The 25,332-nt window shown below is 44.8% G+C and overlaps 1 protein-coding gene across 4 annotated transcripts in view; it reads left to right on the top strand.

The window, feature by feature from the left end:
• The window catches only part of INSC (INSC spindle orientation adaptor protein), a 135,071-nt gene extending 109,955 nt beyond the window's left edge, over positions 1–25,116 (top strand). For all 4 annotated transcript variants that reach the window (XM_017881613.1, XM_017881616.1, XM_017881614.1 and 1 more), the window contains 6 exons: positions 1,124–1,295; positions 5,321–5,499; positions 14,519–14,585; positions 17,818–17,973; positions 19,358–19,434; positions 24,810–25,116. In XM_017881613.1, the coding sequence (XP_017737102.1) occupies positions 1,124–1,295; positions 5,321–5,499; positions 14,519–14,585; positions 17,818–17,973; positions 19,358–19,434; positions 24,810–24,938 (780 nt within the window). In that variant the 3' untranslated portion in view covers positions 24,939–25,116. The remainder of the gene's footprint in view (positions 1–1,123; positions 1,296–5,320; positions 5,500–14,518; positions 14,586–17,817; positions 17,974–19,357; positions 19,435–24,809) is intronic.
• Positions 25,117–25,332: the final 216 nt, after the last annotated feature.

The raw sequence follows: 25,332 nt of genomic DNA, 5'->3' as shown, positions 1-25,332 counted from the left end.
GGTCCCCAGGCAGGCTGGTGCCCAGAGCATTTGAGGGGCTGCAGTAGCACTGCAGAGCTAATCTTGACAAGCTCCTGCCCTCTTTTTCTCCAGCAGGTTTTGTGTACTGACCCTGATGGAGGCTGAGGTCTGAGCTCAGATGCCACTTCTTAGGAGGCAGCATAATATCCTGTTCAAAACCTGGGTTTTGACACCAGGACCATTTGAGTTTGAATGCCCAACCCACTGCTTTTAAAGTTCTTGATCTGGGGCAAGTCAATGAACCTTTCTGTGCCTCAGAGTTCTCGTCTGTAAAATGGGGATAATAATACTACTGATCTCAGAGGGTTATTGTAAGGAATAGATTGTATAATAACATGTGCACTCTATAGAATGGTGCCTGCCACACTGTAAGCACATGCTCAGCAGAAGCTGTTATACCAGGTCTGATCCAGGCAGAGCTTGGAAACATGTTCTTATCTGGCACTAATGTCCCACCAGTTTCAGGTTTGCTCCTTACTGGTTGGGCACAGAAAGCAAGGCCTCCAGGGAAGCAGCCCCATTTCTATCGGGGAGGATGGTGGAGGACAAGATGGGGAAGGAAATACTAAGCTCATCCTGTTGCTAAATATGAGGAAGAAACCAACATTTCTTGAGCATCTCTTCTAGATCAGGCATTGCCTGCTTTATCTCTTCAATCCCACAACACCCTGTTGAAGGGTGATGAAACAGAATCTCAGAGAGGCTAAGTGACTAACGCCAAGTTGCATAGCAAGGAAGAGGGGTCCAGGATTAGAAGTCGGGGATGTGAGATTTCTAAGTGACTATTCTTTCTATGACAATTTGCTGTGGTTGATGACCAGGGTCCTGCCTCTGGACACTTGACTTGATGTCTGCTCTCTAGGAGGCCCATGGAAGGTTACTGATCTCTGCTGGACTCAAAGGAGAGGCCTCTAGGTGCCAGAATTTGAGTCATTCTGAGGGCCTTGTCACTGGATTGTCCCTGGCTCCACTTGGGGTCCTGGGCTATTCTGGGAAGCCAGAGCTGGCTTCCATGTAGGGGGTGCTGAATCTGTCTCATTAATGTCGTGGGCAGTGGTGTTCACCCAGGATGCACAGGGGAGCTCCCTCTCTCCATCTGCAGGTGGATGGCGTTCTGTGCTTGGCCGACATCCTGACTGACGACAGCCACTCAGAGGCCACACGGGCTGAGGCTGCGGCTGTGGTGGCCCAGGTCACCTCCCCACACCTGCCCGTCACCCAGCACCTCAGTAGCTTCATGGAGAGCATGGAGGAGATCGTGACAGCCCTCGTCAGTGAGTCACCCTGGGCAGTGGGACCACTAGGAGAGAGGGCCTTTGCACAATTGTCTTCAGGAATAGCCAGGAAGGCCTTCCCATCTGCCACTCATTGCACCCCAAATATCTCCTGCATAGATGATCACATTTGCTGAAATCCCACCATTAATGGATCTGAATTAGGCTTTGATGAGCTCTGTTGTCAAGAGTTTCCTATTAAAATGTATGTGGCCCTCTGAGAAGCAACCTGAATTATTGTCAGTTTGGGATTCAATGGCCTTTCAGAAGGGAGTCCAGGACAAACCCCAGAAAGGAGTGGTGCCTCAAATTTTGAGGTTCAGATACTCAGATTGAGAGACTCTGATAGGCATTTTTCCTGAAGTCTCAGTCCTTGTGCCCAGTGACTATGAGAGTAATGACTGGGGAAAATGGTTTCTCAGAGAGCACCAGCCCCCCACAACCTGTTGCCTGAAAATCCCACCATTGGTCTCATATCATGGGGCCTTGAAAGTTTTGACTCCTCTAGGTTCCCCTATTCAAACATATGTACCCCTGGCAGGAGAATCATAGATCTGTATCTGAAATATGCTCTTTTCTTAGTTTTCCTTTGCTAAATTATAGAAACTAAAAGGGCCAGTCTGGGTAACAATCCCCAGGAAATTTTTTGTGACCCACCTATTTCTTTTAAAAGTGCTAGTGCTAGTAGTGATCTGTGTTTCTATTTCTCTGTCACTCTCTTTATATCTATATCTAATTGAAATGGAATAAAATTTAATTTCATCAGAAAATTTAGGATTAGCTCTTGGAGTGACCATGTCAGGGCTGGGAATATCTGAAATAGCACGAACTTAGGGGCAACATAGAACATTGGGCTAGGAGTCAGAACCCTGGGTTTGGACTCGGGCTTTTCACTTATCCATTCAAGTGGCTATGTGCAGCAAGCCTGTGGCGGTGCTGTGAGATCCCGCCACTCACTTCTTACCATGTCACATTGTAAAACCCACTTCACAGTTTTCCTAATATAAACAAGACATTGCAACTCGTTTCTCTCAAGGGTCCTTCTAACTCCAGAATTTGGAGATCTGCAAGTACTTTGCACATAGAAGACATCAGTTAAGTTGACTTTATGGTTGATTCTAGTCATGGGGGCAGTGGTACTCACAGGTCAGGCTGGGAGGAATCAATTTGCCAATGTCCACATTTATTCAAAATTGAGAAAACATGGAAGCCCATTGTTGAAAGTCTTGGCTTGGGGGAGCTCAAGAGACCCTACAGTTCCAAGCATACTCTCTGGGTGAAGAAATCTAAGCCTAGAGGGGTTAAGTTACTTTCTCAAGGCCACACAACAGCACTAGGACTCACTTAGGCCAGGAGTCTCATATTCAACATCCACCAGAGCCCAGTAAGAAACGTAAATGAGTTGAAGAGAGCCAGGTGGAAGAATAAAGGTGTTTGAGTCCTGTGTCAAATTGAAAAGTCCATGCACTGTCTAAAGGGGTAGTCACTGGTAAATTTCAGTTGATTGTTACCATGTAGGAAAGGCACAGACCTTTAAAGATAAGACAAAAATTGTAAACTTCATAGAAAATTTCTCAATTTATAAACATTATCAAATAAATGAAAGTACATATAGTCAAAGTGACCTTTCACTATTGTCATATATTCATTCCTGCTTCACTGCCTAGGCTGGGTTTCTCCCTGGAGCCAAGGAATCTTCCTATTTATTTCATCCTGATGAAGATGCATTGTATAGTCCACTCTGAGATTCAGCAGATATCTTCTGGGCAGGAAGCCAGAGCTCTGTTTTTTGGTGGGAAATAGCCCTCCAACTTCTTGCCATTCCCTGGAAACATTTATAAATGAGTCACTGGAATCCTCAATTTAATCTTCCTAACACATCCCAGGTGACTCAGACTGTAGTTCAAATAAATGTGCAGCAAAATTAAAAGGCACTTAGTTGGTTGTGTTAATAATTGCTGTGTCAGCAGCAATAGCAACTGAATGAGAATGAGGGGGAGTGTTAGGACCTAGAAGGAATCCTACAGCAAAGTGGGCCGATGAGCTCTGTAGACTCACCCAAAACCTTGGATGTAGGGAGGTGGCCTGGAAGGGGCTGGGGACTCCAGTGATTTCCCCAAAATCAGAGGATAGGGCAATCATTGGATAAAGGAAATCAGAGTTCTTAATACCTTGGCTAATCTGTTGTTCCAGTCCTGGGTGGTTGGATCAAGAGTTTGAATTATCTAATGGTCAAACCTGGGCTGTGGGGAGCAACATTGCCCAGAGGGAGGCATTACCTTCCTGATAGAACCGAAACGCACGTCTGTGGAAGCATTGCTGGGAATGAGTCAAAGAGGCTGAGAGACCAGAAGCAACTTGGAGTGTAGAAAGAATGGCGACTTCGGAGTCAGGCAGACCTGGATTTGATTCTAGCCTCAAAGAGTTACTTACTGGCCATAAGACCAGGGGCAAATCACTTAACATTTCAATCCTCAATTTCTTTATTTACAAAATAGTGATAAAAATGTGATTGTTGTAAGGATTAAATGATGTAATGAAGTAAAAACAAATGTACAGCAGTGAGTAACACTCAATAAATGGTAGCTGCTGCTACTACTAGCTTCTCTAAGATTCAGCTAGTTGTAAATGTGGACGATCATTTTCTAATTTGAAGGTATTCAGAATTTAATGGCACAGTGCAAGGCCCACTGCAGGTGTTAGACTAATGTTATTGGTAGAAAAAGGGTTTTACTACTAAAACTAAAAGGTAGGGATCAGAGTGTGCATTCACAGGTAGGTACCAAGAGGTGGCAGTTGCATCAGAACCTGGAAGTATAGAGTGTCTGGAGGCAAGAACTAGGGACCAGGATAGAAGATAGCTCAATTTTGTCTCCCGAACTTTCTTTCTCTCCTGGGACTCTTTTTCTGAAGTATGGCCTTGCCTGCTGTGGTTTTGTAGAGGTGTTATCAGTAGGAGAGGGACTGGACTGGAGAAGTACCTTGATTGGTAGTCAAGTTGGAGCTGAGGGCCAGATGTCAGGTCCACTGAAATGGGGGAAGCACCATGGATAGAGCCCATCTATGCCTCCTCTTTTGGTGGGCATCCATTCCAGGTTCTGTGGAGCCCATGGGGGATGTGTCAGGTGGTGGAAGGATGAGGTCACTCTGCTCCTTAAAGGCCCTTAGTACAATTACAGATGGTAAATGGGGGAATTTGGTAGGGCTAAGCTAGGACCACTAGGATTAGAGATAAAGAGCCTGACATTCAGAAACTTGGTATAGGACTTTCTTGCTGCCAGATGACCCTTATCCTGGAACTGAAAGGAAGCACCGAAGCTCTGTTGATGTCAGCTGGAGGGGTATAGTCTCTCTGTTTCACCTTTAGTCTCTTCCTTAAGGCAAGCTTAGCAGCAGGCTAGTGTGCATTACCGGAGACACAAATGGACTGGGAGCTCCTTCCCGACTCACAGGCTTGATATCTCTTTTTCCTTTGGTCTAGAATATTCTGTTTCCCCAAGTATTTTTATGACTGGCCCATTTCTTCCCTTAAGGTCTCAGCTGTAAAGTCACATTCTTAGGGACACCTTTTGTTGCACACCTCAGCAGACCGCTAGTTATTCTCTCTTAGCACTTGTTTATTTTCTCCCTCATGTTTCTCAGACTTTGTAATTATGTATAGTAATTTTTTTAAAGTTTATTTTCTCTTGCCCACTAGTGTAGTGTGAGCTCAACAACGGCAAGGACCTGACCTGTTTTGTTCACTATGCCATCCCAAGACCCCAGTGGTGCCTGACACATAGTTTTCATTCAATAAATACTTATTGGATGAAGGAGTGAGTAGAGTTACATACCAGGTTTCAAATCCCATTTGCCACCTGTGTAGACAGATACTGTTCCCTCTTAGTAGCCACTTTCCTCATCTGTAAAATGGCTATTATAACACCTGCTCAAAAGATCTCCCAGAGCTACTGTGGGAACCAAATGAGACAACGGATATGAAAACACTTGGCACGGAAGTTATTTTCTTTCTCGTTGCCATCCAGAACTGTGCCAAGAGGCCTCATCAGGGGAAGTCTTCCTGCTGGCCTCTGCGGCCCTTGCCAACATCACGTTCTTTGACACAATGGCCTGCGAGATGCTCCTGCAGCTGAACGCCATCCGTGTCCTCCTGGAAGCCTGCAGTGACAAGCAGAGAGTGGACACGCCTTACACTCGGGACCAGGTAAGATGCCCAGAAGGCACTGAGCCCAGGGCCCATGGCCATGGAGACAGAGGTTAGGAGGCCAGCTCTTAGTTTCTGAGGCAGGGGAGAGAGCATGGGGGTACTGTTAGTTTTGCATGCTATAGGAAGGTAAATATTCTCCACATTTCTCATTGACTTTGAAGCCTCTTTTTGAGACCTCCTACCCCCTTTACCCATCCCATTATGAGTTTTACATGCTGGAGGAAGGTAAAGGAATATGTTTTCCATATCTCTCATTGACCTTGAAGCCTCTCTATGAGATCTCCTACCTGCTTTGCCCATCCCAGCCACTAAAAGGCCTTCCTCAATCTCTGTTCAGATTGCCTGTTCTTGGAGACAGAAAGACCCACAGAAGGTGTCTAGACATCCTCTGAAAGTCTGTGTCTGGTCATGTTGGTGGCCATCTGACACTGAACCCTATAGTGAACTGCTTCCCTCTTTACCTCTATGAGAAACAGGGGCTTGGAGCAGAACCTTCATTCGGGGCCTCAGCCTCTACATCAGTCGTAATTTTCTTTGTATATTTGAGCTCCGTGAAAGCTTTTCTTTGGTAGAAAAGGGGTTTTACTATTAAAAGTGTTCGAAGACATAGAATGGGGGTATTTTAAAGGCTCTTTGAACTCTGATGTTCTAGAATTTTATCCCATTTCACCTCTGGCCACACTTGGCCTCCCACATCACCAGCAAGCAGTAGGGGTGGTAGATTAGGTGGTCTGTAAATTCCTCCCAGTACCTGAGCTCTAAGTTACATGATCCTCTCATCCTCAACTCAGCTTATCCCTGTCTGCATTTTAGCCCCCACAACATCACCTCTTCCAGCCTTATCTCTTAACTGAAGCTGCTTTGGTTTCTGTCCCATGCCAGCAGCTCCAGGAAGGCCTTCCCTAATGGTTTTGGCTCTCTGGAATTGCCTCCTTTTCTTAGAATTCATGCCTCACAATGCAGTGTTGACTTATCTAATGACATTTATTCCTCTTAATTATTTCATGTGATTTTCTTCCTCTGAGGGCATGATCCATGTTCTGTATTTCCCTAGGATTTTTTAAGGCCTCTAGCGTAGAGCTGGTGCCTTTGGTGAAGTTCCCCGAACTTCGTCAGTTATTTCTTATCCTTAGAATCGCCTGTAAAAGGGCAGCTGACTATGGAGGCTCCTGTTCGGAAAGAATTTTCTAGTATCTAAGCATTTGTATATGAGGGTTCTAAACATACTGTGACACTGGTAATATTTGCCCCATTTTATAGATAAGAATATTTTGGCTCAAGAGGATGTCCCCAAAGTTAAATGGTTGGCAGGCAGCTAGCTAGCATTTAAATGAGGATTAAATTTAAATCCTGACTTAGACCTTGATCTTTGACTCTCATCTGCTGTTATCTTTGAAGAAAGGAGCTGGTGCTGCTGTTGAACCACAGACTGAGTGTTGGTCCTCCCTGGGCCATTTATCAACTGAGTGACATTGAGCAAGTCAAAGGCTCTTGGTTGTTGGATTTTCACATCTATTAATTGGGACATTAATGTCTACATTGCAGGGTTATTGTTAGGGTGAGTGTAATAAGATATGCAAGGACCTGATATAAGGCTTAGCCCCTACTGAGTTCTTAATAAATGGTGAATATCATTACTTTTTAAACGTGATGCTCCAAAGAAGAGCATGAGTAGTGAATTATCCAAAATCCTCAACTTGGCCCTCCAAACTATGTATGATATGTATGATTCCAGACTTCCTTTCCAGTCTAATCTTATTACTTCTAAGAGTTGGAGAAGTCCCCATAGAGACAAGGTGTGACAGTAACAGATAGAGTGGTGTACCCTGGTTGGCTATTGGCCTGATTGACTCCTGAGGGAGACATGCCCCATGTCTACCCTTGGTAGTCGGGAGGGAGACAGGAGGGCCTACCCTTTGTGATCTGCCTTACTCATCCTCTTGTTCTCTTCAGATAGATACCTCCAGTTGCTGGGTCTCTCATCTACTTGACATAATTTTAGGTGCCTTCACCTTCAAGTGCCTCTCCTGTGGCTGACTCTAGTCATTTCATACAAGATCCAGTAGTGAGGCAATAAGACAAGGAATTCTGGATTCAGACAACCTGAGTTTGAAGCTTTTTTGCTATTAGTAATCATTGTCACCTTGGGCAATTCACTCTGAGTCTCACTTTCTTAATTTGTAAAATGGAAACAAATAATACATATTTTACAAAGTTGAAATAAGAGTTAAATAAATTAATAAATATAAACTCTTGGTACAGACTCTGGCACATAGAAGCTATTAAATCAATGGAAGCCACTGTCAATGTTATTACAATTGGCCTTTGAATGTGTGGCACACAGCATTGAATGGGAACCTCCAGAGAGGAGTTCCTTCATCTGTAAAATGGGCATGACTTCTTCCATCTTGGACGTCCTGTGTCTCTATGTGTAGAAGTCCCCTTCTTATCACAAGGAATGACTAGCCCCCTCTTGAAGCCTCACTGAGTCCTATGAAAAGGAGATCAGGGTGAGGAGAGAATGTGGCCACGCTGCCAGCAGATAGTTCTCTCTGCACCTGGAGTCAGCACCTTTTCATGTTACTCCACTGTCTGAGCCAGGCACGTCCCCCACCGTCCTCAGGATGGCTTCACCTTCTGCCCTGGCTCAGAACAACCACTTAGCTAGTGAAAGTGCACCCATTAAAGAAACAAATGGCTCTTTCCTGTGGCAGCGGGAGGATTAAGGTGATCAGAGGGCTCTCTGTAATGAAGACAAAGAAGATGAATTAGGTTTTGAAGTGCTCACCACCCCCTGAAATACTTAGGAGATTAAATGCCCCATGAGGCTTCCGGTAATGAATCTGCCAGTGACGCCAATGCTGTGTGGAACCTCTTAGTCTTGGATCTATACGGACCACCTCTGTTTGGACAATGAGAACCCCTCCATCATCCTGGCAAGCCAGGTCCACTTAATTTGTTCAACAGAAGCCTCGTTGCGTATGCCTATCCTGTAGCCACCCTTGGGGTGTGGATGTTAGTGAGGGCAGCCTTGGACATTGGCTCTTCTATCCCCTTTGGCTAATCTACAAGAAGGTGGCATGGGCTGCAGCTGATATGGTCAGCCATTGAAAAGTCTGACAAGCAACATGGATAGTCCTATGCTTTCATGCCTAGGAAGTATTTTCCAGGAGCCATACTGTCCATGGAATCCAGCAACAGATCTGACAGGGGGAGATAGGAAAGGGGCTACCTCCAAATGTGTTGGTGAACTTCTGCCCTGTCTGTCAAGCAGCGATAATCTAGGATGGAAGAGACCTGATTATCTTGTCTAATATATAATAGAGATTTTTACTGAGCCTGACTTTTTGTGGCCTTCAGGAATTAACTGCTTTCATAAGGGCAGGAGTGCTAGTATATACTTCCCACAATAATACCTCATCTGTTTGGCATTTTAGAATGACTAGATTTTGTAACATTTCTGGGACCTCACTGTGAATACCATTTATCAGGAAATGCCAGTCACTAAGGGTTTCGTTTTTGACTCACATCTCAAAATCTCTCTATAGTTTATAAAGCTCTGTTGTGTACATATGTGACATATTAGAAACAGCACAGGTTTTTAGTTCAGACAGATTTGAGTTCACATTCTGGTTCTGCCATTTCCCAGCTATGTGACCGTAGAAAAATCACTTTACCTCTCTGAGCCACAATTTCCTCATCTGTGTAATGGGAATAATAACATTTGCTCCCTCCCTCATGTCATTATGATGATTAGATGGGATAATGCTTGTAAAGTACTTAGAACCAAAGCGTATACTCAATAATGAATGGGACGGGGTTCTCTAACAGAACCAGAGACTGGGATGGGTCTGAGACAGGGAATGTAAGCTTTGGAACAGGAAGGTAGGGTCAGGAAATATAGTTAATGTGGTGGCGATTGTATTGGACTGTTCTCACATTGCTGTAAAGAAATGCCTGATGTAATCCCATTACTTTGGGAGGTTGAGGCAGGCAGATTACCTGTGTTCATGAGTTGAAGACCAGCCTGGGCAACATGGCAACATCCTATCTCTACAAAAAAAAAAAAAAAAAAAATTAGCCAGGCATGGTGGTGCACACCTGTAGTCCCAGCTACTTGGGAAGCTGAGGTGGGAGGATGGCTTGAGCCCAGGAGATGGAGGTTACAGTGAGCCAAGATGGCACCACTGCACTCTAGCCTGGACGAAAGAGCCAGACCTTGTCTCAAAATAAAATAAAATAAATTACCTGACTGGGTAATTTGTTAAAAAAAAAAAAAAAAAAGGTTTTATTGGCTCATGGTTCTGCAGGCTATACAGAAAGCATGAAGCTGGAATCTGTTTGGCTTCTGGAGAGGCCTTAGAAAACTTACAATAATGGTGGAAAGCAAAGGTGAAGCAGACACATCGCATGGCAGGAGCAAGAGCAAGAGAGAGTGAAGGGGGAGGTTCTTCACACTTTTCAACAAGAACTCGCTCACTGCCACAAGAACAGCACCATGAAGATGGTGCTAAATCATTCATGAAGGGTCCACCCCATGATCCAATCACCTCCCACCAGGCTCCACCTCCAACATAGGGGATTACAATTCAACGTGAGATTTTGGTGGAGACACAGATCCAAACCATATCAGGGATATTGTGTAGTATTGGAGGAATCCAGGATCCCAACACCCTGTCCTGACCTGGTCCAGAAGCCCCTCCCTACAAAGCCAAGGGCAAACCAAGCACAGAGAATATGGTCTGACCTTTATACGCTCTCTAATACTGTGGGCTTACAGCCCAACATTCGTGTAATCCCCAGGGCGAGAGAGCTGGGCTTCACCCAGGAGAGCCCTTCAGCCTATTCACCAGCAGTACAGGACTGACATCCAAAACAGTTCTATGGCTTTTATCATGCGGTCTCCTCAGCCTTAATCTTAGCCCTCCAGTCTTGCCTCTTTAGTAGTAAGGGAAAGCTGGTCCTGTCAACAAGAAGACCCATGTACCAGAGAGAAGAAGCCATGTGCTTGTCTCTGGGTCTAGGCAGGAGCCCTTCTCCTAGTCTCCACACCTGTCCAGCCCTCTCAGGTCTTGCACCCTGGGCCCTGGGCCGTATCTGCCAGCAGGAGGGAGAGGCTCAAAAGAGAGCAGAAGAGGAGAGGGCTGTACCTTCTCCTGGGCTCTCTTGCCTCTCTGGCCTTGGAAAAGAAAGTATGTTCAAAGAGACCACACCTTTCTTCCCTTAGATCCCTTAATTCTACAAATCAATGACCTTGTCTGGATTCTTTCTGCTCTTTGGTAGAGGAAGTGGCATGGAGGGAAGACTGCTGAGACACTGCTAGGATGTGAGGTAGGCCTGGTTCACACCTTTTCATTGGCCTGCAGACAAGTGTGTCTCCTCCGTGTGTGCTGACATCAAAAGGCCTCACCAACCTCCTTCCTACCACACAGGGGCATTTTTTCTTGAATCAGTGACATGGGAGGTCCCCTGCTATCCTGGATCAATTTCCTGTCTGCCTCAATTTTCATGTCTTTGGAGGCCAAAGAAAAAATAATTTGAAAATGCCAGAGAAGGTAGTGAATACACACTTTGCTGTTCCTCTGATGGGAAGGGTTGACCTGCTCTGGTACAGGGTCCCCTTTGGGAGGAATCTCACATTAGCAGCGTGTCTTGGCCACACGAATGCTCAGCCCCCCGAGTGCTGCATGTTACTTGGCTAGTGTTTCTTGACACAGTCTGTCAAGGCTTGAGTCCTTTCAGGTTCTCCTGCCCAGAGCGAACCATATTTATTTTATTTAACAAAGGGTGCTTGATATTAACTCACTGAATGCCCATACAGGTCTTAAAAGATACCTTTTATTTATTTACTTATTTAGAGACGGAGTCTTGTTATATTGCTCAGGCTGATCTCAAACTCCTGGCTTTAAGTGATCCTCCTGCCTCAGCCTCTGGAGTAGCTGGGATTAAAGGCATGAGCTATAGTGCCTGGTTGAATTATTTTTATTTCTTATGGTAGGGCCCCCAAGGATGTCCACATGATAATCCTCAAAACTTGTGAATAAGTTACTTTATATAGCGACAGGGATTTTCTAGATGCGATTGAGTTAAGATCTTGACATAGGAATATTATCCTTGATTATCCAGGTAAATTCAGTGTCATCACAGAAGTTCTTGTAAGAGGGAGGGAAGAGGGTCAGAGTCAGAGAATCAAAGGTGATTAAGGAAGCAAAGGTCAGAAGGATATACTCCCCCGAGCCAAAGAATGAGAGCAGCCTCCAGAAGCTGGAAAATAGAAGCTAGAAAATTGATTTTCCCCTAGAGCTCCCAGAATAAATGAAGATCTCTCAACACCTTGATTTTTGCTATGTAAGACTCATTTAGAACTTCTGACCTCTAGAACTGCAAGATAAAATCATGTCATTTTAAGCCACTAAGTTTGCAATAATTTGTTATAGCAGCAATAGAAAATGAATACACCAAGGCATAGAAGGTTAGGTAACATGGCCAAGATCATAGCAAAATGTGATAGAGCCAGGATTTAGATGTAGGTTGAGCTACATGCTTAGCTATTACATTATACTGACCTCTTACCTGGACTTCTCTCAAGGGTGATGTCCTCTGGATTCACCAAACAACTGCAGAGGGAATGGTGCCCTTTCACTTAGATCGAATAGAACTTAATTGAACATCATCAGGCAAGACTGAATTAGCCTGGGCTGGGGAAACTGCCTGGCTCCTGCACTCTGCCCCCTGACAGCATTGCTAACTTGTATCCAACCAGGTAAAACAGTTGTCCCTAAAATCCCACCCATGGACTTGACTGTGAGGATAAACATTGACCTCTTTCCCCTCTGTGTTATGGTGCACAAATGGATGTTTTACAAGGGGGACTCAAAGCAGGGCATAATTGGCATTTATTCAAATTGTGCTTAATTGAATACTTCATCTGCACCTCCAGAAAACCACATGGGGTACAGGCTCTGTAAGGAGGAAGTAATTTTCATTAACAGGATCTAAATTAGTCTGACACAAAGACCTACGTGGTGCCTGTGACATGGCTAATAATTACTGTGTAATGAACTCGTTGCCGCAGACAAAGCTTTCCTTTTCTTTTCCTAGTTTGTCCTTCCTTCCTTCCTTTTCCTCCCTTCCTCCTTCCTTCCCTCCTTCCTTCATGGATCTGCATGTCAAGTAAGTGTTTTTATTCAGAGAGGCCAGCCTGGTGATGGTGGGACGTCGCAGCCCCTGTGTGGTGGAAATAGAGTCCATATATCCTGCTAACAGCCCAGAGATAGCCAAATAAACTCTAAACTGACATAGACTTGGCCATGTACCTCCTCCCTCATAAGAATGTGCAAACGATGCCTCTTGGGGAACTTTCCAACCCAGCTTTTTCCTCTAACTCCTTCCACTGAGCCCACAAACACGATCTTAAAAAGTACAAAGATAAGTAAATAAATAAGTAAAAGATCCTCTAGGTCCTAAACCTCCTTTAGTCCTATTATCTTCTTAACTGCAAATAGGAGCTTATCACCCCTGTCATAAAACACCTGGTGGTACAGAGTTGCTTTCAGGATAAAGGTTCTGGAGTGTTCTCCTGTCCTTCCTCTGGCAGCCCACTGTAGTCATGCTCATCCAACCAGGCCCCTGATGGGGTCTGAGCTGGAAGGGGTTGTCACACACACACATGCTGCAGCAGCTTAAGAATGCGGAATCCCCTTCCAACATGTGTTTAGAGGGAAAGGAGAGAGATAGATATTCTACTAATATGGTAAAGTTTTTCCTTTCTGTTTAAAAGAAGACATTTTTAAATGTATTTGTTATCCAGAGTAAAATAGTGATATTTGTTATACAGAGTAATTAAAATGTAGATAATATTCTTTCTTGGTAGACATCATATTACTATCCAGTTTCAGAATTTTAGCTGCCTGAATTGTACTCAGTAGACTGTCAACTGCTGTCTCAGAGGAGGGGGTAGGAGCACAACCTTTGCTTATACCATCCTGCAAGCTTTGAAGAAACCTTTCAAGAGACAGAGGCTTGTATCAGTGAGAATTGTTTTTTAATTTAATTTAATTATTTATTTTAATTACCACTTGAGAGCACTGTCCATTTCTGTGAAAGTGGGTGAATTTTCTTCTTGCTATTTATGTCAGGAGCAGTGTTGTGGGTGGTATCTGAGTTAATAGGTGCCATGTTTCCAATCTATTCTAGTAGCATTTTGGCACCTTTTTGCAGTTTGGGGTCTCCAGAATGAGTCCTCTGTCAGGCCATTCCTTAATCCAGTTTGTGCTAGTGAGTTCTTTTCTCCCTTGACTGTACCAGGCATTTCAGGTGAGGCTGGTTACAACCCATAAAGCTGTAACTGAGACTCACTGTCCACCTGGTGTCAATACCGCTTTCCTACAGGCAGAGACTTTCAGTGATGACTGATAAGTGAGGCTTACCACAGACTTGTAACGTGCAGCTGAGTATGCACTTTCTCATCAGATTCCATATAATACCCAATGCTTGATAATGCTGCCCCTTCCTACTGATGCCCTCTAACGTGACCTTAGCCTTCATTCATCACAGGTTGAAAGTAGGTGAGGGTTAGTATTCAGGAAAGAAGCTGGGATGGAAGAACTCAATCCAGAGTAAGAGCTGGCTATCAAGGACAAGCCAGCACAGAGGAGTTTGAGGGGCCAGGGACCTGCTTGTTCTGTCTGCATTTCAGGACTGGGGACCAGAGCAGAAAGACAGCTGGGCCCCAACTTCACCCAGGGTTATGCTAGTCTTTCCAGGGTGTCCTGGGGCCCTTGGGAGCCATGCTATAGCCGTAGGCTGATAAATGGGTATTAGTCACTGGGGAAATACATCTGGGTGGCAGGAGCCCATGAGGATGGAAGAAAATGCCTTGGAAGGATAGGCCTGGTGGACAGGAAGGAGTCACAGGATAAAAGGAAGCTTTGTAGCCCCTGTCTGACCTGTCTGTAGGGAGTACCATTAGGATCAGGTGTGCTCATTTTCTCAGTTTCTAAATTCTCTTTTCCAGATTGTGACCATCTTGGCAAACATGTCTGTCCTGGAGCAGTGTGCCTCTGACATCATTCAGGAGAATGGTATGTCTTTGCAGCATTGTACATGTTAGGTGAATTATCTGGATGTAGGGGACTGGTCTTTGTGCTTGTGTGAATGCCTGTGCGGGTATGTAAATAGGTACATGTAGCCGGGCGCAGGGATCACGCCTGTAATCCCAGCACTTTGGGAAGCAGAGGTGGGTGGATCAACTGAGGTAAGGAGTTCGAGACTAGCCTGACCAACGTGGTGAAACCCCGTCTCTACTAAAAATACAGAAATCAGCTGGGTGTGGTGGTGGGCGCCTGTAATCTTAACTACTCAGGAGGCTGAGGCAGGAGAATTGCTTGAACCTGGGAGGCAGAGGTTGCAGTGGACTGAGATCACGCCATTGCACTCCAGCCTGGGCGACAGAGCGAGACTCTGTCTCAAAAAAGAAAAAAAATTAGGTACACGTGTCTCCACACTTGCATGAGCGTATATGTGTGTGCTTGTATGTGGGCAACTGGGCCTATATATGTGAATATTTGTTTGCTTTTGTGAGGCCTAAATTCTAGTGGAAGACAGATAATGTATAAGAAGATAGCAAATGTCCAGTGATGATAGTGTGACAGTGCCCTGGGGAAAATGAAGCAGGGAAGAAGAGTAGGATAGTATCAGGGTGGGGTGGTGATGGTTGGTATTTTAATAAGGTGGTGAGGAGAAGGCAAATATTTCATTAAGATCACCAAATAAAAAAATCTATTCCTGCCAAGGGATACATTCCAACTTTAAATTGTTCCTATCTTATTGGATTTGGCTGCAGTAGAAAGCTGAGGAAGGGGTGAGTGGTAGAGCAGGTCAGAACAACCTGAATGTCGTGAGCCCTCACTGAGAGCATCTCTTCTCCCACTTGCTCCCTTGTTCCATCTGGTGCTGAACATGTCACCGAGGTCCAGGTGGGGTGGGCCAGGTTTCATTGGCCTGGGAGCTGATGGAAGCTGTTTCTGCCAACGGACAAGGCGGCTGCCTTGCAGCTGGGAGCAGAGATGGTGAGGGCTTCCTGTGACTGGAAAATAAGGGAGCAATTAGCAACCGGTTGGAAACCAGAGACGCTAATGAGGCGGAGTGAGCTGGGAGCCTGGGCCCGCTGCCTCTGCTCTTGCTAAACCCCCTTCTCCCAGGCTTCCCTGCTGTCTTAACAAACATACACTTTCCCATCCCCCATTGCTCTGTTACTAATTGAAGGACATCATTTTGTGTTAATTTTATGTGATTGAGCTAATAATGAGAAACGTTGCTGAGCCAGCTGAGGCCATGAAGCTGAGCTATTGCATCTGTGCCCTGTTCTTTCGACACTTACAGAGCCTTATGTTGAAGTGTTCAGTGGGAGTGGGTCTTCAAAGGCCTGTGAATTTGAGATTGGAATATCTGGCATCTGTAGAGGGTTTTATGGTTCACAAAGTGCTATTGACTGACTCGCTCGGTAAACAGTTATTGAGACCTAATATGTGCCTGGCATTGTGCTAGACAATGAGAACAGAGATAACTAAATCCCTGCCTTTGTCCTAGAGGGTCTCACAGTCTAGACAGAGAGCACAACTTAACAAAAGTGACATATGATAGAAATATAACATCTACAATAGAATAATGCAACAGAGGGAGGTTGTCATGGTGATTGAGGTTGAAAACTGGAGCCATACTCTGTGGGTTTGAATCCTGGCACTGTTGTTTACTAACCATATGACCTCTCAGTTTTTTCATCAGTAAAATAAAAATAATCCCTACCTCATAAGGATGTTGTGAGGATTAACATGAATCATGTTAGAAGATTGTCTGGCACAGAATGAGCACTGTGCTAAGACCCTCTGCTCTTTCAGGAAACAGTGGCAGTCTCACGGGGTTTACCTGAAGAGAGTTTAATGAAGGAGCTATTTTCCAAAGCAGCGCAGGATTTGAGGAACCAACAAAGGTGTCAGTGCAACTGGGGTCTACTGGAGGACAGGCCTCTCTGGACAGGGCAAATCATGTTGTGCAGGCTGGGCTTTGAGAGTCCATGGTCTAAATCACAGGTTGCAAACTTAGATGTCTACACAATTCAGACAGGTAATGTAAATGGATGAGGTGAATTCACCAGAGACAGGATCAATCTCTTTTAAAGAAGGAACTCATAATAGGCTTTAAAAATTTGTTATGCAGAAATGAGGGCCTAGGGTTAAAATTCAAGAGGCAGTTTCAGAAGTCAGAAATCTAGATTTTTATAGAAATCCTCCAATTAGCACACTATCAAAAATCTAAAAAATTGTAGACACTGTGTGGAGCAACAAAATGAAGCAAAACAATATTCTTGGGTAACATCTGGCTTAAGTTCTAAGCTGCAGGAGCCACTGGGTGCAGAAGAGGGGAGTGTGGGATGGGCAGTTGGGCAACAGCTCACACAGAAGATGAACTTTTACTACAACCTGCAGGATGGAGTTTTTTAGATGGAGCATCAAGAGGGAAAACAGCATCCCTTGTAGAAAGAAAGACTGGGTAAAGGCAAGGAGGTATGAGTGGATGTGGGTGTGGTTTCTAGAACAATCAGAAGACAAATCTGATTTCAGGGGGAGGTAGGAGGCTTCTCAGCAGAGATTATTCAGGTCGAAATCTCTCAGTCTAACTACTGCACCCTTTTCCAGCTTGAGTTCACTCTAAAACATTTGATCTAGTCGTTATCCAGCTTAGGTTTGGATCACCTCTTACCTGGGGGATTCATCACTACTGGACCTGTCTCAGATGCAGCCAGTATCAGAAGTGAAGAGGTGATGTAGAGAAACCAGTTATCTGAGTTTCTTTCGTTTTTGTTTTCTTAATCCTAAATGTGATGCTACATCTGAATTGTAGTAGCAGCTCCCTCAACTACTAACCATGTGACACTGGGCAAGACACTTCACTTCTCTCTGGGCTTCAAAATGGAATTATAATGGTACCAAATACATGAGGCTACTGGAAGGTTTTAGGGCATTATACATTTACTAGGCATTTAGCACAGTGTTGAGTAAAAGCTCAATGATAGCACTAAAAAAATAAAGATGTCTTCAGATGTTCCTCCCAAGTATAGTGACTTGGTACATGAAGACACCCTCAGGAGTAGAAGGCATGGAGAAATAGCCCTCTCCAGCTTCTGCCCTGTGGGTGAGATCCCTGAAGTCATCCTGACAGCCTTTGCTTGCACCCTGCAGCCACCTGTCCAGTTGGCCCCGTGGGGAAGGCTCCATGCTGGGGGTAGGTACCAACTGTTCCTTGCTTCCTGCCTAGGGGTCCAGCTCATCATGGGCATGCTGTCTGAAAAGCCAAGGTCTGGGACCCCTGCTGAGGTGGCAGCCTGTGAGCGAGTCCAGCAGAAAGCTGCAGTGACCCTGGCTCGTCTCAGCCGAGACCCAGATGTGGCACGGGAGGCTGTGCGGCTCAGCTGTGAGTGGTGCTTGCTGGCTGTGACTGGAGTGGAATGGGGGGATTGGGGGCGGGAGCGGCTCTGATTTCATGGTGGCAACAGTGGACACAGGGCAAGGGCTGGCTGGCATAAGCCCTATCTCTGGGGGCTAGAAAATGCTGGGATGGAGGCTCAGGGGTGCAGCCCCTAGTCTAGTTTGTAACCTGGGGCTGAAGCAAGAGGGAGAAAGGACCTAGAGTGGTAAAAGTTGGCCAGAACAGTGACTCACCTGCAGACTGTTAATAAGAACCCCATTATTTCATTCACTCATTCATTTATTCACTTGCTCAGTTATTCATATATTCATTTGTTTACTTATCTACTCATTCATTTACTCATTAATGTATCCTTTAGTTCATTTATTCATTAACCATTCATGACTTCATTATTCACTATTAACTCATCCATTAATTCACTCATTAACATGCTCATTCATTCAGTTAGTCACTTATTTACCCAACAAATATTTTCAGAGCACCCACCCTATGCTAAGCTCTGTTCTGAGTGCTGGGCATGTAACACTGGATGTGACATTGTCCTGACCACAGGGGCTCACAGCCTCATGGAGGTGACAAATAAAAAAAGGGATATTCTCACTTTAGTATCATGGGAGTGACACTCAAAGCATGTCCGTGGTGCATTTGGCATGCACAAGAAGTAGCCCATGTTTATCTGGGTGAGTCAAAGAATGTTTTAACAAGGGGGCGAGTCCTCTGCTGTGGTTTGAAAATGTAAGTAAAAGTTACTCCCATGTGAAGGCTGAGAAAGGGCTTTTCAGGAAGAAGCATGAGAAAAGGCATGGCAGTGTCACCAATCCTCCAGGTACCCAGAGGGACAGCCTGGGGCAGCAGAGGGTTCCTGCTCCTTCAAGACATTACAGAGGATGGACACACAGACTGCTTTTCCATACCTTCTACTGCTATCGTATAATGAGGGTTTTTTTTTTTTTCTTAAAGTTTGAAAGAAGTCAGTCTGCATTGCAAAGCTAAGTCATTCACTTAACTCTGCTCAGTAAAGCCCTAGGAAATATTAGTAGAGTCTATAGTTTTATGTTATTTTAGCCACAGTATATTTTCTGGCTGAAATTGGCACTTGAGAAAAAAAGACACAGCTAGGAATTTTGTCTGGTAAAGATTCAAATGTTAACCCACATCTGTGGATTTGGCTTGGATGCTTCAGCTTGGCCTGACCCTGACCAGGCTCTGCTCACCACTGAGGGAATAGAAAGTTTCCACCACAGACTCCCCGAGGTGGGTTCAGCCCCCTTCTCTGGCAGATTGGGTGTGCAAGGTAGGCCCAGAACCTCTGGGTCAGGCCCGACTGGGCCCCGTCCTGGGCTTGAGGCTCTCCCTGTGTCTCCTACAGGCATGTCCCGTCTCATCGAGCTCTGCAGATCCCCATCAGAAAGGAACAGCAGTGATGCTGTGCTCGTGGCCTGCCTGGTGAGTTCTCAGTCTTCCCCCAGCTTTTCCCCTGGCCTTCAGGATGCAGACAAGGGGGCCAGGAGAACTGGCTGTGCTGTGGCTGGCTTCAGTAAGCCGTAAAACCTCTCTGGGCTTTAGCTTTTCTCTTTAGGATTGTGATCATTGTAATATTTGTTTCACTTAATTCGTAAAATCGTGATGAAAATTTTATGAGGTAATATGTGTGAAAGATGATGGCTGAGAAACTCCCTCTTCCCTCTGTTCTACCACTACAGTTTTAGGAACAGGAACCTTTGAGGTTCCCGTGGAACGCTAGTTGGTGTTGTCTATGTCATGGTGCCTGCACAACAAGGGAGCTAGGATAAGGATATCCCCTGCCTATTCCAAAGGGAATAAAGGGAGAAAAGCCTCCACTTATCCCTACAGGAAGCCCATCTGCTGGCACTCTTCCAGCATTGTGGCTCCCTCCACCTTTGTGGAACAGAACGAGAAGGAACACAACAAGACAGAGTGGACTATTCAGCAGCAACCTGGATCCTCACCTTGAACACAAGCAAGTGTATCCTAGGAAGTCCCCACCCAACTTCTTTTTGCTAGGGGTCCATCATGAAATAATCAATAGTACCAGACAGAGAATGCACACTTCGTCTATATATTCTTCCCTACTAGGGCTGTAAGGACTCCCAAAGTAGAGTAGCTTCCATTTGAAAACATTTAGGAGCAGGGAAGCCACTCTATAAACAGAACCCTTAAGTTCCAGAAGAAAGTGCTGGCTCTTGTGATCAAAGAACACAAGGGGGAAGTGATGGATTTAAAGATCCTTCAAGCTGTCTCACAGTAAAGTCCTCTCCTCAGCCCGTTTTGAGCTGAGCTTGTCTCTTTTCTGGGAGTTTCTGATGGGCGTTTCGCAGTTGTAGAAACAGTGGGGCATTGCAGTCAATCAGACCTGTCTTGGTCGTACCATTAATGAGCTGTGTGACATTTGATAAGTTGTTCAATGCTATACATTTTATTCAATAAATGTTTATGGAATGATTCTGTGTTCCATTCACTGTTCTAGGCTATGGGGATACAGCTGCAGGTAAAAAAGACAAAAATCTCTGCCCTTCTGTGGCTTTTATTTTGGTACGTTCAAGGCAATCTTAATCTTCTTGTGCCTTTGGTGGTCTGGTGAAGCTTACAGACCCCTTTTCAGAATAATCTTTTAAATGCAAAATAAAATAAAATATATAGAATTAAAACCAAAACCAATTATATTTAAAATTATTAAACTATTAAAATATGTGATATATTAATATATTTGCTTTTTAGTCAACACATTAAATAAGACCTAGCAGTAAGTCTAATAAGTATTGTCATCTTGACTCATGCAGACCATAAATGGTATTTGAAAATATTTTCAACAACTTTCATGGGCTGTGAAAGTATCTGTAATTTCTACTGGGAAATTACAAGTCACAGGGATTGTGAAGACGCCATGGTTTGTTGCTGCATTCACATTGCAATAGAAGGAAATGCTAAGTTTCAGTTACAGGTTGGTGAAAATAAAGATGTAACTTTTTCTCATTCAAATTCACAGATCCTCTTAATTCCGCCTGTTCTAGCAAGTGAAGTGAGAGGAAATTAACATGTAATGATTGGCCCCAACTACCACTGCCTGACTCTGAATAGGCCCCGAGGAAATGTTGGTAGCATTGAAAGCACTTGGGAAACTATAAAGCTCCATTCAGATATGAGGGCTTGTGATTATTACTGCTATCATTTTTATTAGTGTGAAGGAGAGCACACAGAAGAGCTTGGCTACTATCTTTAATCACTTTAAGGACTTTCAAGCCAAAAAGGGATTATATTTGTTCTGTGGATGAGTTGGTGGATGCTGAAGAGAACCCCTCCCTCCCTAATCCATTCTCCCTGTGGCTTCTGAGTTAATTTTCCTAATGACAGTTTATAATCATGACACTTTCATGATATCTCCATCGAACCTTTCCATGGTTCCCCATTATTTCTGGGCCACTGTCCACCTGTTCAGCCCTTCTCAGTCTTGACTCCGACCCATCCCTAGGGCCTGCAGACCTCCCACTGTTTCCAGGCCCTGTCCACCTGGGCTAAGCCAGAGCACCCTGAACTGTGTGCCTTGACCCTTGCTCCCAGCAAATGTTTTCTCTACAACTCTGTTTATTAAAATTCTGCCAATCCTTCGAAGCTTAGATCTAAATCTCTCTCCTTCACAAAATTTTCCAGGAGCTCTGTGTGGTGCAATGCCAAAGAATAAATGGCATGAACCTGAGCCTCCTGTCTTGGATTTTGTTTGACTCAGTCCAAGGCAGGTTCCATTATCTTTGTCCCGGGTGTTGTAAGGGGAGGCTCTTGGAATTCAGACACAGGCCTGCCTGATTCTAGAGGCCTGCACTTTTCAACCAGACCGTCTTGTTCCAAGCCATGCTCTTTCTCTCCCCATCTCTTATAGCACTGGTCTCCAGCATTGACTCATGGAGGAGGATTTGTATTTTTCCCCCTCTAGCCTGGAACCTTCCCAGGGCAGGGGACTTTTTCCAGCTTTTTGTATATCCATGGGATGTTGAGTTTGGTGACTATGTATTAATTGACTTGGGGACTGATAGACTTGCTTCCCCTTTTCCTAGCTCCCAGTCTTGGGGGTGTCCATGGTTTGTCCCTAGGAATGTTCCAACATTTGAGTGTGGTCTCCTGACTGGTGAGATTTACTTGGAGTCTAGCCTGGCAGATGGAGTTAGAAACCACCATTCCTGTTCTTCCCCAAGATCTTTCCAGCTTCAAAGGCTCCCTTCTGGTGGAGGGAGGAAGTTTCACTTATTGTCTCCCCTGTCTGGGAAGGTGGCAGTGCAGATCATCTCTCTCAAACAGAATGGGTTTTCCCCGAATGAAGCAGCTGTCAGTAGGTTGCCAGGCTTGTTTAATGCTTGGGTGCCTTCAGGCTATCTGGGAATGAGATTCTAGGATGACTAGCTGTTTAACCCTCCCAGAGAAGCAGAGGCTGAGAGAAGGGTTGGCAAGGGTGCAGGGTCCTTTGAGGCTGCTGCACACTGAGGAGGGGGTGCTCTGAGCTACGGTAGGGTTCATGTCCTGCAGACTTTCTGGGGACCGTGGGGAGGTAAGGGTGTCTCTTCTCTCTCTGTTGTTCTCTGCTGTGTTTTGGTTTCTGCTTTGCTCTCTTTCTAGGGTTTGCCTTCTCTCTTAGCAGTTTCTCTTTCTCCTTTCCCTCCCTCCCCTCTTTTTATCACCATAACTCCTTTCTCTCCCTCTCTACCCCTTCCTTTTTCTCTCTGCCTCCTTACCTCACCCTACCTCTCTCCTATTATCTCCCCTCCTCCTAAGGGCTCTCTCTTTTATTTTCTTTGCCACGATTTCTCTTTTTTTCTCCATCTCTTTTTTATACTTGGTCTTTTTTCTCCACCAAGTTCCTCTCTGTCTGTTTTAATATTTCCTTCTTGTTCTTTTTCTCTGTTGTCTCTTTTTCTCTGTTTTTTGGCTATTTCCATTTTCTGTCTTATTTGCTCTCTTGGTAAGTCTATGTTCTATTTCTCTGTGTCTCCTTGTCTCCCTTCTTGCTTTATTTTTTATCCCTAATGATGCAAAAATGCACTGGTGGCCTTATTTCCTCATCTTCAGAAAATCCCTGGTTCTGTTTTCATGGTGAAAACTCAAGGGCAATGGGGTTATCTTTCCCAGTTGGAGCCAAGAAGAATCAGAAAGTGCTATGAGGTTTACCCTCGTTAGCCCATGGGGTAAACCATGCTCCATGAGAGTCAAGATATGCTAGTTAGAGACAGTTCTGGGGAGTCTACTTCACATTGCTAGAGTCACAGACCCTGCTCATTAATGCACAGAGACACACGCTCCTTCTCTTTGACCCTGCCTGGACATGACAGCGCCTGCGACTCCCAGCAACCAGCTCAAACTATCCTCTCTTTTCACTTTGTTGGCCTGATTTCTCGGCAACAGGCTACCTGCCATGTCCAGGTAATGAGCGGTACCCCTGCCTTATGCTCAATATAACCTTGTATCCTGGGGTTGCAGCATCCTACCTGTGTGTGTAGGTCTGAGTGCCCTGGAGTCAGACTCCTGTGTGATGTCTGGAAGGCCACTTTCCCCCTCTGAGCCCTAGTTTCCTTATTTCCAAAATGGAGATCATGACACTTAGCTTGCAATATCATGTAGGGATTAAGTGAGGTGCTATGGGGAGATCTTCGGTGTTTGCATTCCCTCCTTCTTTGCTTCTTTTGCCATTCTAGATATTCCCCACTCTTTTGCTTCCAGGGATGGGAGAGGAGAGGTACCTTGTTCCCTGCTGTGTATATGCCCAGGAAGAGGGAAGAAATTAATATTTATTAAACACTTAACATGCATTGCCTCAGTTAACTGGTAAACAGGTCTAGGTAGGTGCACAGCTCACATTTAGTTTCAGGTTGCTCTATCAGCAGATCTCAGTATTAAAGCACGTCGTTTATTCATTTCTTTTCAGTCAACATTTATTGATTCCTGTGCCAACCTCTGTGTTGTGTGCTACAGAAACAGAGAAATAGAAAACAAGATCCTTACTCTCGAGGAGCTCAGAGTCCAGTGTGGGAGATAAATACCTAAAAGCTGGTTACAGTCAAGTGTGAGAAACTTGAGGTCCGCCTAGGGGCCCTGGTTGCACAGAGGAGGGAGGGATGGACTGTCTCTGCTTCAGGGTAATTGGGGAAGGCTTCATGGGGGAGGTAACAATAGACAAGAGCAGGAAGTCACTTCAAGTCACAAGTAAGAGTATGAGCAAGGAGGAGGGGGTATAGCTCAGAAGTAGAGCATTGGATTGCAGATTAAGAATATGAGCAGGGACACATGGACATAAAACAGAAATAGCATAGTCATTGCTTATTGTGTGGGGAGCTGGGGAGTGATTTTATTCTGCCAGCACCTCTCTTTCCTGTTCATCCCCATTGCCAGATGTTGAATTTCTCAGTAGCAGAATCTCTATCTACTTTTACAATATGTTCTCCCCCTCTTTTCTTCTTTTTTCCATAGTGCTTTCTATAGGACCTTGCTGAATTTATGGATGAATGAATAGTTCTTGCTATTCTAAGTTTACTTTAGGGATCTGGAAACAGTAAAGACCATTACTAAGATTATTAACAGCTTTCAGATGACATCTGTTTAGTGATCAAGGTGTAAATAAAGCCAGGTGAACAAGAGATGTGGTTGCTATGTTGACCAGGGGACCAAGATGGGTGCCAAGTGGCCAACATGATGATCAGCCCAAATTGTCTGGTAAATGCACCACTTCCTGAAAGGCACATTTCAGGGTAGGTGAAGGAAATACATGTACCTGACATGGCCCAGTCTGATATGTGTCACCTCTTCTGTCTTCTCCCCAGGCTGCTCTGCGTAGATTGGCTGGGGTCTGCCCCGAAGGCCTCCAGGACTCTGACTTTCAGCAGTTGATCCAGCCTCGGCTTGTGGATTCCTTCTTACTCTGCAGCAACATGGAGGAGAGTTTTGTGTAGTGGGTGTGGGAGAAGAAAGACATTTGGCTATTCTCATGCCCCCTCTGAGTACGCATCAGTGAACACACCTGAGTACACACCAGCTCTCCTCATCTTATTTATACTTAACTTATTTTTGTGTGAAATAAACGGAGGGCGAAATCTTAGAGCAACATCATCAAACAATCTGTGGTCCTTGGGAATCTTCTTTGTTTTTTATTTTTTGACTTCTGTAGCTTTTCAGTTGCAGATGTTGAAATTCATAATGGCTAATATGACAGATTGTCATAGGTGATTCCACTTCATCTTATTTTTTCTACTCTCACTATATAATCTTGCCTCATTTTTTAAAACTTCGGAACCAGAGTATTTCAACTGCCTAGCAGGGTTTTTTTTTTTTTTTTTTTTTTTTTTT

The sequence above is a fragment of the Rhinopithecus bieti genome, unplaced genomic scaffold (genome assembly GCF_001698545.2).
Source record: "Rhinopithecus bieti isolate Rb0 unplaced genomic scaffold, ASM169854v2 scaffold_11944, whole genome shotgun sequence".
Classification (NCBI taxonomy): Eukaryota; Metazoa; Chordata; class Mammalia; order Primates; family Cercopithecidae; genus Rhinopithecus; species Rhinopithecus bieti.
This window is presented reverse-complemented; position numbering and strand designations above follow the sequence as displayed.